The sequence below is a fragment of the Peromyscus eremicus genome, chromosome 10, assembly GCF_949786415.1.
Source record: "Peromyscus eremicus chromosome 10, PerEre_H2_v1, whole genome shotgun sequence".
In the NCBI taxonomy this organism is placed as follows: domain Eukaryota; kingdom Metazoa; phylum Chordata; class Mammalia; order Rodentia; family Cricetidae; genus Peromyscus; species Peromyscus eremicus.
This window is the reverse complement of record NC_081426.1, coordinates 25,547,996-25,561,187: the sequence shown is the minus strand read 5'-3', so window position 1 is coordinate 25,561,187 and position 13,192 is coordinate 25,547,996. Positions and strand designations below refer to the sequence as shown.

At 42.2% G+C, this 13,192-nt stretch overlaps 1 protein-coding gene across 4 annotated transcripts in view; it reads right to left on the bottom strand.

Annotated features, from left to right (window-relative positions):
- Mtmr3 (myotubularin related protein 3) overlaps positions 1–13,192 on the bottom strand; it is a 134,326-nt gene that overhangs the window by 18,231 nt on the left and 102,903 nt on the right. For all 4 annotated transcript variants that reach the window (XM_059275564.1, XM_059275565.1, XM_059275566.1 and 1 more), the window contains exons 9-12: positions 11,438–11,551; positions 5,618–5,823; positions 4,813–4,944; positions 3,994–4,105 (exon numbers count right to left, since the gene is read on the bottom strand). In XM_059275564.1, coding sequence (XP_059131547.1) covers positions 3,994–4,105; positions 4,813–4,944; positions 5,618–5,823; positions 11,438–11,551 — 564 coding nt within the window. The remainder of the gene's footprint in view (positions 1–3,993; positions 4,106–4,812; positions 4,945–5,617; positions 5,824–11,437; positions 11,552–13,192) is intronic.

The window sequence follows — 13,192 nt, the reverse complement described above, 5'->3', positions numbered from 1 at the left end:
GAGTTCTCTTCAACCTGACTAAATGCTTATGAACTAGCAGCCAGTGGAGTCTGTGCCGGAGAGAAGCTGTGCTGCAGTCGGCCACCAAAGGGGATACCACAGCACTCCTCTGTGCTAATGTCAAACTGGAACAGAACCACATCATTCCCAGCCTGCCACAGCCCCGGATGGATGGCTTACTCACAGTGCCCATCATTGCCATAGCTTCTTTTTACCCATAAGAGAGATTCAAATACCCAAATACAAAACATTATTTCTTTAACAAATCCTCCATTCATTTGGACAGGGAAGAGGCTAATTATTTTTTGTGTGTTCAAAATAAAGTTTTGTTTTTAAATATTTATTTTTTTACTTCATGTTTTGCATGGGGGGGGGTGCGGGCGGGTATGTGAGCGAGTGTTAGCACACAGTTCCACTGAAAGTCAGAAGAGGGCATTGTATCCCTTATAAGCGGAATTACAGACAATTGTGAGCCACTATGTGGATACTGGAAACCAAACCTGGGTCCTTTGCAAGAACAGCAAGTGTTCTTAACCACTGATCCTCTTTCTGACCTCAAAAATCAAGTTTTTAAAGAAATAACTTAAGTATATGGGAGGTATTAGCGACTACTCAATACTGATCTAGTCTATTTATTTTACATGAAAAGGGATCTTGAGCAATTAAGCCACATAGGCAAAGACACATCTCTACAGAGTCCTTACCTTAGGGGAGAGAACTAGCTAGGCCCTGGAGCTAAGTGACAGATGCAGTGGACACTCCTCAAAGGAAAGAAAGCAGCTGTTCTCTGGTCACTGCAATGGTCTAGATGAGAATGGTCCCAGAGGCTCACATACTTGATTGCTTAGTCACTAGGAAGTAGCACTATTTGGAGGGGTTAAAAGGATTAGAAGTTAGGGCCTTGTTGGAGGAAGTGTGTCAAAAAGGGTGGGCTTTGAGGTTTCAAAAGCCCATACCAAGATCAGAATCTCATTCTCTGGCTATAGATCAGGATGTAGCTCTCAGTTTCCGCTCCAGTGTCTGCATGCCATCTTGCTTCCTGCCATGATGATAATGGAACTGTAATGTAAGCAAGCCCCTCAATTAAATGTTTTCCTTCATAAGAGTTGCCATGGTCATGGTGTCAGTTCACAGCACTAGAAACCCTAACTAAGAGCCATCTCTCCAAAGGACACTGCTTCATCCTCAGGGCTCACTGCCACTGTGATAAATCTAATCACTTTCTTGGTTGGTTGGTTGGTTGGTTGGTTGGTTAGTTGTTTTTGGTTTTTCAAGACTGGGTTTCTGTGTAGCCTGGCTGTCCTGGACCTTGCTCTGTAGACCAGGTTGGCCTTGAACTCAAAGAGATACCCTTGCCTCTGCCTCCCTAGTGCTGGGATTAAAAGCGTGCAGTACCACCACCCACCAATTTAATTACTTTTTACCAAGAGTCAGCACAAGGAGCTGGGCGGCGGTGGCGTGGCGCACACCTTCAGTCCTAGCACTTGGGAGGCAGAGGCAGGGGGATCTCTGTTCTGATACACAAAGAAACTCTGTCTTGAAAAACCAAAATAAATAAATAAGTAAATAAATAAATTCACTTAAGAACACAGAACAGACACACTTGATGTGATTATGTGGATCCTACTGACAGGAGTCAAGGAAACAACTATGGGTTTCAGCACAAACACCTAAAAGAGAAAATCCTATTTTCATTGGCACATCTCTGGCTTCCTGAAATAATAGAGAGGGGCTTTTAAATATTTATCTGTTCATATTTGTTTTACAGAGCACTGCTCCTAATTTATCTTGTATTCAAACAATCCCCTTGCAGAGGGGGTATTACTTTACCTTCCTCACTGCAAATTCCAGCCATTCCTGTTTTTTGTTTTTTATTCTCTCATATATTACATCCTGAGCGCAATTTCCCCTCCCTCCCCTCTCCCCCCAGACCCACTCCCCATCCTCAGTCTGTCTCCTCTCAGAAAAGAACAGGCATCCCAGGGACATCAACCAAAACAACATAACATGCTACGATAAGACTATCACATCGGGGCTGGACAAGGCAACCCAGTGGGAGGAAAAGGGTCCCACCCAGCCATTCATTTCCAATAAGCAACAGAAATTAGGATGTTATTACTGAGCAAGCTTACTTTAGAAATGGAAGCTAAAGTGTAAAAACAGCAAAGAAACAACCCCAAAACCAGCCTAACATGTTTAACACTTGTAGAACATAATGAGAAACTGGAGAGATGGCTCAGTTGGTAAAATGCTCGACACAAGTATGACAACCTGAGTTTGAGTCCTTCAGCACCCAAGTTAAAAAAAAAAAAAAAGCCTCCTCCCGTAGACTAGCTTTCATAGTACCTAAAGGGGTTATACAAGCTTCAAAAGGAGGGAAACTACCACCAATCCTAGCCAGCTGTGATGCCTATAAACCACAACGATGACCAGCATGGCATGAAATCCCTAAAAGTAGAGCAGTGGCACTTTTAGCAATAACCACCAGACTTAAAGCCTGCTCAACAAGAGAGAACTCGTGACTGGTACTGGAAAACTAGCCACCTACCCAAGGCTAATGAGATCATGGACCTTAATGAGAACCTACAATCGCCACACTATTAAACCAGCATCATTCCCAACTGAATTCTAAATACTTATCCAGTAACTCACAGATAAGTGGAATTTTCACCCTTTATCAAACAAACTTCTCTTTGCAACAAGTGGAGACTATTACAGAAAATCACAATTGGTCAAATCTAGAGAACAACTGGTTGTGGGGTGCCTAGCACCGATCAATAGACCTTCAGTACAACTCCTGCACGTAAGGCTCTGGGAACATTGTAGAAGAGGGAGCAAAAAGGACCAGGAAATCTGCTGTGAGACTGTGTCTCCTAGAAATGATAGAGAAGTTTCACTCAGGAGACCTCAACAATATGGCTGCCTTAATAAGATCTGAACAAGTATACCACCAACAGACATGCTGACTTGGAAAGGGTTGATCTCACAGGATCCCACCCTTGTGACAAAGAACTACATCATAACTGGGTAATACTTATAGTGAGAGAAAATCAAACATATAGGCAGGGTGCATGCGTGCGTGCGTGCGTGCGTGCGTGTGTGTGTGTGTGTGTGTGTGTGTGTAAACTGACTTTACAGTAAGACACCTCGATTCACAGCAAGTGTTACTATAGTAGTTTAGGGACCAAAGAATTACACAGTTTGGGCTAAAAGACAGTGCAGAAGAGAAAGGAGCGGTCCCATGAACAAGAATGTGTTGCTTCTGTTCTGAGGGCTGAGATCTACTTTGTGCTGCACATCCTAAAGCCCCGTGGCAGAACTGGTTACAGATGTATCAGTTGGGGCTGAGGAGCCTAGACGAAAAACTATAGGCTAACTAAGGAGTAATGAGATTGGGAGAAATCATCTTCCCACGGAAGAGCTCCCAATTGATTATCTAATACAAAGTGGTGAGCCCTAAAAAAACAAATATACGATAAATGGATGGAGCAGGTAGTAGTTATATAATATACACACATGTAACAATAATTAAAAAATAGAGGTCATAAATTTGAAAGGGAACAAATGGGGGTGCATGGCAAGAGCTGGAGGGAAAGGGAAGGGGAAAATGATGTGATTATATTTTAATTTCAAAAATAAGTTAAAAAAAAAAAAAAAAAACTCCAGAAGAGCTAGACTGCTTTTTCAACAGCTCATGTTCTATGCTGCCTGGCTCCTAAGCCTGGAAGAATATCCACAGAGACTGAAAGTGTAACTGAGGTTCACTAAAACAAAACAAAACTGAAGAATACCTCCAAACTTGTTTTTTGTTGTTGTTGTTTTGTTAAGAAAGGAAGGGAGGAGGAGGAGGAGCAGGAGGAGGAGGAGGAGGAGGAGGAGGAGGAGAGAGAGAGAGAGAGAGAGAGAGAGAGAGAGAGAGAGAGAGAGAGAGAGAGAGAGAGAACACAAGCAGTAACAAGGGAAGCAGCACACAAACGAAAGCCCAGGGCTTACTTCCCAGGATCCGGCATCTGTGTGCACAGCAGTCGTAGAGACTGGAAACTCCTCCGGATAGAATGGATATTTGCCATTCCCATAAACACAACTTCACAGTTTGGGTAATACTCTGGAGAGAAAAACATTAAAAAAAAAAAAACATAAATACATTCAAAATAAGGATCACATGAGCAAATGTAACAGCAGCAAAGTGGCAGCACTCAGACAGCAGGGGCATGACAGATTCAGAAAGGGCACCTCGCTAGGATTCTATGTTTACTACCACCTCCATTTTCACCCCTCTTTTCTTTTCTTTCTCTCTTCCTTTCATTCAAGACTTATGCCTGCATGTATGCCTGCAGGCCAGAAGAGGGCATCAGATCTCATTATAAATGGTTTTGAGTCACCATGTGGTTGCTGGGAATTGAACTCAGGACCTCTGGGAAAGCAGCCAGTGCTCCCAACCTCTGAGCCATCTCTCCAGCCTGACCACTGATTTCTAGTAAGTCTAGGGCAAGTGTGCTAGGATCTAAGGATTCACATTTGTACTGTGAGAGACAACAATGCTTTTAGAAGAGCAGACTGAGAGCGAGCCTCGACAGCAGCACTAGCAGACCTGGGAAAGTCCAGCTCTCCTATCACCAAAGATTGGCACAGAGGAGGAAGATGATTTGCACCTTGTCCAAAGCACACAAATGTCAAGGACCCAAAGAGCTGCCCTGGCTTTCTAGATGCAGAGTGAGGAATGTGCCTTGTCATTTATTTTAAATTAAGTCTAGGTTGTAAGTGAGCTGCAGTGACGAGGACAGATTATCAAGGGGCAGATCATGCTCTCACCTGGGCATTCACAGCCCCCTCCTTTGGCTCGATTTGCCACAGCTGCTGCATAGGAACGTGCATCCAAGATCAGAAGTTTTTGTGGCTGGAGAGCTAAACTTTCTGCTCCTGAAGCATTTGACAGAGAGGAATCTGCAGACATCAAGAAGAGGGTAAAAACTAAATGAGCCTAGCTTTCCTAGAACTGTGAAAAATTAGAACCAGAGGCATTAGAACCAGTAAAAACAGACAAAATGAAACTCAATCAACAAAGCCTCCTAACTAGACCCTGGTACACAGAATTGGCTTCCGTCTACCCTGTTTTGCCTTCTGATTAGAACTGATACGGATTTATGCCATGAAGACCCACACTGCCCAGTCTCTTACTCCCATTTCTACCCCTGGAGTCCTTTCATAGAAGCTGGTATTTCTCTCTGTAGACTGGAGACCACCCAAGTTCTCATTACAATTGTCATGATAGCATGTAAGACAACGCTGGGTTCTTAAATCAAGCTTGAAACAAAAGGTCTTCTAGGGCTTTGTCAAGACCTGCCACTCCTCAAACAATCTCACTGAATTCTCTTTTACAAAAGTAACTCTATAACCAGGTGTGGTAGCACATACCTTTAGTCCCAGCAATCAGGAAGCAGAGGCAGGTGGTTCTCTGTGAGTTTGAGGCCAGCCTAATCCACATAGTAAGTTCCAGGACAGAGACCCCCGTCTCAAAAAACCCAAAGTAACATTGTCTTCTAGGGAAAAGCCACTTTAAGAACAGCTTCCCAGGTGCTTCTAAAAACTGCTGCCATGGGCCTAGAGAGCACCTTACCGAACTCCACATCAGAAAGATCTCCGCCATTGGGAAAGTCCCGACAACTGTTCCTAGTGGAAACCTTGCTGATACTTGATTGAGAGTCACAAGCACAGGCTTTGGCCACTGACTGCACCAGATGTTCATCATCAGCATTTCGCCAGCCCCACCAGCTAACCTCCGGCTGTCCACAGCGGGCAATGACAGCTCCATTGCTCTGGTGCCTGTGTGGAGACAAGAGACAATAACTGCTATTTCAAAGCCCCCATCTGATGCTCTGTACTCAAATAAGAAGTATGGTAGTTGATTGTAAGTTCTTTAATGAATAGCCTGACACCAGGTAAATACTGAATTGGTTTCAAATCCTTGCAGTATTAATAGGGACAAAAATGAATAACAAAACCTACATAACTTTCTCAATTACATCCTTCTATATAGTGTCCTCTATAAAGTTACCAACAAATGATAAATGAATATTCTCAGAGAAAATGAACTAACATTCATAATTTAGATATTCTGAACCTTTATGTTTGGGAAATAAGCTTTTTTAAAAAATTATGAATACTATTCCAATTCTACTATGTAATAATTAAATACAAATTCTTCATTTCGGATACTGAATCCAATACATTAGATGCTAAATTATAGAACAAATTGTTTTGCCTCACTTCTGAGGGTCCACTGCAGTACCCATGCTCATTACTGCTGGCTTGAGGATTCTTTTCAAACATTTCCCATCTCTGTAACTGGAACATTCACCTGGCCCACAGTGGACTTCTTTATGAGTCACAAGTTATTCTTACTAGAGGCACAGCACTCAATGACCCAGCCATGCTTCCTTCCTCAGGCTCGTAGAAGGAAGAAATCACAATCCCACTAAACCACACTCTGACAGATCCTTTTCCAAACAGAGTCTATGCTGAGATGCTATTAAAATTTCAGGTGTTTTCCAGTATGTCAATTAAAAAGTTTGGGAACTGTAATATTTACTAGTAAAAATGGAATAAAGTTCAAACACATGCTAAATCATCTATAAATTGGAATGTGTCACATAATAAAGTGAAATAAGCCCATCACAGCGGACACATTGTTAAGGGTCTATTTATATGACATATTCAGAATAGATCAATCTAGAGAAACAATGTATTACGGGTTATACTTTAGGCTAGAGCAGTTGGGGAAGTAAGGAACGACCGCTAATGAATATGAGGTTTCTTGCAGGGTATCGAAAATATACTAAGATTGATTGCAGAGGTGGGTCATACAACTCTAAATGTAATATACTAAAAGTTGCTAAATTGTATTGACATACTTAAAGATCATCTGGCTATAAAGATGGAGGGCTCAGTGGGTGAAGGACATGCCTGAGCAAGCCTGGTACCTGCACTCCATCCCTGAACTCATGTGGAGTCTATTAGACTCCACAAAGTTGTATCACACGTGCTGTGGCATGTGTGCCCATATACATCACACACACATAATAAATAAATCAATGACTAAATAAAATTTTATAAGTCTTTCAAAAAGATTTTTGTTCTATATTTTATTTCTGTGTATATGGGTGAGTCTGTGTATGGAAGGAGAGGCCAAAAGAGGACAACGGCTCTCTAGGAGCTGCAGTTACAGGCAGTTGTTGAGTGCCCAATATGGGTCTAGTAACCAAACCCCATTCATCTAAAGAGCAGCAAGTGCTCTTTACCACTTAGCCAACTCTTCAGCCCCAATAAACACTTTTTAAAAAGGTCCACCAATTCTATATCCTGAAGAAAATGCCCATGTTTTTAAAAATGCTCTTGAATATGCACATGCAAATCTGCATACAAATAGTACAAATGTGTTTACACAGAACACAGTACTCCATTTTCTTCTTTAGGGAACAATCTGAGACAAGTTTGTTTTTAGTCCTTAAATTCACAAGTAATAAATTAATTTAGTGGTAATCAAATCCCACTAGAACAGTTTACTTATAGGTTTTCAATCCTCCTTCAATGTGAGCAGCAAGTTAGCTAACAGTACATTATTACCAACACCTCATTGGCTCCCACACAAATGAAACAAAAGACATGAAATCCAATGGATTCTTGCTGTGCCTCCCTAATAGGCTGGGGAATCACTGAGCTGAATGACTGCAAACTTCCCAGAAGAGGATGGTGGAGACTTCCTGAGCATCCTCTGTCTCTGCAAGGTTTCCTAGCACTGAGCCAGGAACTCTTCACCCTGGGTCTTAGTTTTTTCAGGATCAACTGGGTCACTACAAGTAGCAGTAGTCTCTTAATCTCCCAAAATGCTTGATATTGCATCAAAGATTGCTCAAGCCGGACAGTTACAATCACTTCAAAAGGAAAATTAAAAAGAAAATAAGGTAAAATAGACATTTTACCACTTTAACAAACAGAATTTGGAAAAATACCAAAGGGTAAAAGGTCTAGTAAATGAACCCACCTACTAAAACATGGAATGCTTCCATTTTACATGAAAATGCAATGGTTTTAACTGCCTCTAAGTCAACGGTCACGCAAGCTCCCCACAGCATAAGGTGTTTTGAAAGATCACCATGTGTACACGCAGAGCCGCTATGAGCTGCACTACAGATGGGGGCCTCCCAAGATCTTGCTATGTTAAAGCAACTCCACAGTTCTAATCAGGTACTGGTTCAGCTCAGTGCTGTCAAGTAACTGCTGCTAGTAACCTCAGAAATCATTGCTGCAGCCCACAAATAACTAAACCTAGGAAATGTTGCGTTTAGAGGCATCTTGCCACCTGTGGTAGTTTGAATAAAATGTGATGGTTTGAATGAGAATGGGCCCCATAAGCTCATATATTTAAATGCTTGGTCATCAAATAACTGCACTATGTGAGAAGGATTAGGAGGTGTGGCCTTGTTGGACGAAGTATGTCACTGGGGGTGAGCTCTGAGGTTTCAAAAAGCCCATGCTTGCAGAACAGGATGTAGCTCTCAGCTAATACTCCAGTTCCATGAGAGCTGCTGTGATCCCTGCCATCATAATAATGAACTATAAGCAAACCCCCAATTAAATGCTTTCTTTTATAAGAGTTGCCTTGGTGTGGTGGTTTGAAAGAAAATGGCCCCCAAAGGGAAAGACACTATTAGGAGGTGTGGCCTTGTTGGAGTAGGTGTGGCCTTGTTGGAGGAAGTGTGTCACTGTGGGTGCTGGCTTTGAGGTCTCTTTTCTCAAGTTTCACTCAGTATGACAGTCAGTCGACTTCCTGTTGCCTCTGAGTCAAGATGTAGGACTCTCAGCTCCAGCACCACATCTGCCTGCACTCTGCCATGCTCCCCATCCTGATGATAATGGATTGAACCTCTGAAACTGTAAGTGAACCACTTCAACTATAAGAGTTGTTATGGTCATGGTGTCTCTCCACAGCAATAAAAAACCCTAACTAAGACACTTGGTCATGATGTCTCTTCACAGCAATAGAACTCTGACTAATACATCACCTCTGCTAGCATTGAAGAGTGGTGGAGTGTCCCCAACATTCTTCAACACACCCCTCACAAAACTAAACAACATGGGAATCCAATTTGGAGATCAGAGATATAAGATACATGTGCTGGGATAGAGAGCAGCTCCAGGAAGCCTTCTGGATTTGCATGGGCTAAATCAAGAACTTGTAACTATAATCTTATTTTCTCTCAAAGACTGAAAATGAAAAATTCCATTTATGTATATATTCTAGGATCTCTAGAATGGGGGAAACCCTAGAACTCATGCCTTTTAAAATAACATTTTAGAAAAAGAAAAAAAAAACAAAAACTAAATGTCTTATCACATTCTAAGGAGCTTTTCTTACATAGCACACTTAGGCTTTCTGCCTAAGGGCAGGATTCACTGAAGCCTGTTACTGAGAAGATGAGAGAACTTGCCCTTCTGCTCCAAGTCAGCAAGTCTCACAAATGCCAGGCAGCTGATCTAATACAGCTGTCGGTCACAGCAGCCAGCTGCTTTTCCCATTCTTATAAATCCCTTCAGCTTTCACTGCTAACTCCCATGTCATTCTCACCACTTGAGCGACAGGTCAATTTGGTGACCTACTTTTCCAGTAGTGTCAGAAAACAAAAGTGATGAAAATGAAAGGCTTAATGGGTTCCACTGAGCACAGCAAATATCATTCATTTTCTGTATTCAGGTGGGCATTAGAATTTACCTTCAACAGATAGGAAGGCCACAAGAAATACACTTTCCTAGATCCTCAATATTTGAATGCAATGGCTCCTGGTGGGCAGTTTTTAACTAAGTCATTGTTTTGGTTCACCTTGGGCAGAATCTATAAAGTATACACACCAGAAAAATTAAATGGAGACCATTAACATTACAAGACACAATAATGACTTCCTAAAAATTAGCATGATTGTGTAAGAGCAAAAAGGTCACTGACTTATAAAGCTAGCACTCAAGAATATTTTTTTCTTTTCTTTTTTTTTTTTTTTTCTTCTCTCTCTCTTTATTTTTGAGGCAGGTCTTTTCTGTGTAGTTTTGGTGCCTGTCCTGGATCTCGTTCTGTAGACCAGGCTGGCCTCGAACTCACAGAGATCCACATGGCTCTGCCTTCCAAGTGCTGGGAATATAGGTGTGCACCGCTGCTGCCTGGCTAAGAATATACTTTATTCCAAATGTCACTTAAAGACATTAAAGTGTTAAGAAGCTCTCATCAACATGCCACAGCACGTTGTAACGTAAGAATTACCTGTCCCATTCGGCTCACCAGAAGCAGACTGGAGTATATTAGGGTGCCACAGTCAGAATGGACAGGAAGTCAGGTCTATCTGTCTTTATCTCACCCACCCCTTTCAAAATTTGGACCCCTTAGAACTTGTTATACATAGCTATTTCCTCTAAATTAAAATACCCCTCTTGCAGGGAAGAGGAAGACTTCTAAGATGCTCGTAGCACAAGAATATGCACCTCTCCAAGGATATAACAGCAGTAAACACTTGCTGGGGAAGAAAACTCTGGTGGGGCTGCCTACAGTTCTGTAGGGAATGCCAGTAATGCAGCTTTCACGAGTCACCACAATGGGGAAGCTATCTCAGAATCATCTGTTTCTCTAACCCACTCCTCACCCATGCTCCTAAAAGCAACTTTAAAAGCTGCAATTGGTCAGCAAGCTAAATCAGATGGAAACATTTCTTAGGTCTGTATCTGGGATTAACAGAGGTTCATACATGTTTCCCCACAAGAAATCACACACAGCTCTTACGCCTTGGATCTCTGAAATTTTCCACCCAGTCCTGCTGTTTCTAATTGTATCTCAAAACAAGAGTCTTTCCATATGTCAAAGTGACAACCACAAACACCATTATAGTTCATTCAGCTCTAAGTTTCACCAATCTTTCAACACAAAAGCCCTATTAAACATCTGAGATTAAATGCAGCAAGCACAAGAAAGAATGCTTCCCCCCCCCCCCCCCCCCCCGCCCAGTTTTCTGAGACAGGATTTCTTTTTGTAGCTTTGGCTGTCCTGGAACTTACTTTGTAGACCAGGCTGGCCAATAACTCAGAGATCCACCTGCCTCTGCCTCAGGAGTCTGGGATTAAAGGTGTGCACTAACACCGCCCAGCTTTAAATTAATACTTCCAGATACTTTTCTATCAAAATGTTCTCATCAGGGTCCACTCACACCACCAGCTAGTGTTCTGGACACAATGAGTACTAGTGTATTTCTTTCTGCAGGCACAGCAGCTTCAGCAATAAGGAAGCATGGACTTGCTTGCCCGGAACTGTCTCTGAACCCTACTCCACCTGGCACTTGCCAGGTTAGCAGCAGGTGGTGGGGCAGTAGGACCAGCCTAACCTGGGGTTGGTCTGGCTTACCTGTAGATGACAGCAGGGATGCGCTTCCAGGATCGGAAGCCTGCCACACTTTCTAGTTCTTTGTCAGTGATCCAGGCAGGTACTATGAGCTCTTGTGGATAGCTACCACATAATCTGTTGGAAAGAAGAGAATGGTGGTGAGAAGAAAGGAGGAAGGGAAGGGAATAAGATGAGGAGTGAGAGGGATACAGAACACGACATGAGCCAGCACGGCGGGGGCACTGTTCATGCCACCACAAAGCCAGCTAAAAAGGCAGTGAGGGTGCTTGCTTAGCATGTTCAAGGACCTGTACTCATTCTCTAGCCCAGGAGAAAAAACTAGCACAAGAGAAAAAAAACTAGCACTGAGGGAGCAATATTTGAGTTTTTGGTTTCCTTAACAGAATGGGCAGCCATAATTTTGCTTATATTTTATACACATTATCTTTGAAGGTTCAATCTGATGCTACCTTTTGGAATTTGATAATCTAGCAATAAAACAATGAGAGTTGAGGGACATTCTCACCCTCCATGATAATTCTCTGTTGATGTATGTATGTATGTATGTATGTGTGTGTGTGTGTGTGTGTGTGTGTGTGTGTGTGTGTGTGTCATTTTAAACTACTGGAATGAATAGTCAGTTAAATTATAGAAAAAAAGCATCTAGGTCTCCTCTCTTAGCTTCAGTCTTCCCTGCTCTTGTCAAAGGAAGCATGAAAAGGACAAAGCCCACCATTTCAGATCTCCAAAGAACTCTTCAGATTAACTTATTCAATCTCTAACTTGAACTAGGATGTCCTAATTGTAAGCAACAAGTGCAGCCAGGAGTTACACTGATACAATACACAGTAATAATCCCAATGAGCCAAATTAGTAACGTGAATAAGCAATTAATCATAATCCCTATGAAACACACTACAGAAGAAACTATATACTGAGAAAGACACTGTCTCTTGCTTGCTCTCTCCGTTCCCCTTCCCCTGTCTCACTCTTGAGTTCTCTCTCTCATTTTAAAATGAAAGGTGGCAGATACATTCTAAAGTCAAGCTGTTGACCTGAGACAGAGTACTTCTGACAGGCTTTATTTACAGGACAGTATCACTGGGTCATCTTCCTTTTGAAAGAGGTATGGAAATTAATACTAAAACTCACAAAGCATCTGTGCTGGCTAGTTTTCATGTCAATTTGACACAAGCTAGGGTCATGTGGGAAGAAGGAAACTTAAGAAAATTCCTCCACAGGATTGGCCCATAAGCATTTTCTTGATTGATGACTGATGTGGGAGGGCCCAGCCCACTATGGGTGATGTCACCCCTGGGAAGGTGGTCCTGGATGGTTCAGAAGTCAGTTGAGCAAGCCATGGAGTGTAAGCCAGTAAGCAAGCAGTACTTCTCTGTGGTCTCTGCTTCAGTTCCTGCCCCTCAGGTTCCTACCCTGAGTTCCTTTGATGAGGACTGAGGTATGGAAGTGTAAGCCAAACAAACCCTTTCCTCTTGAAGTTGCTTTCTGGTCATGGTGTGTTATTGTAGCAATAGAAACACTAAGACACCATTACCTTCATCACCCTCCCCTACTCTGTTCTATGCATTAGAGGAGATTTGATCACTTTACACTACATCTCTTTCTTCCTTGCTCAAAATTTCCAGAAGATAAAGAAACAGGATGGTTGTGATTAAGAATAGCTACACAAACTTCCTAACACCCATTCAAGCTCTTTTTTTTTTTTTTTTTTTTTTTTGTTTATTTGTTCTGTTTTGTTTTCGTAGAGAAGGTTTC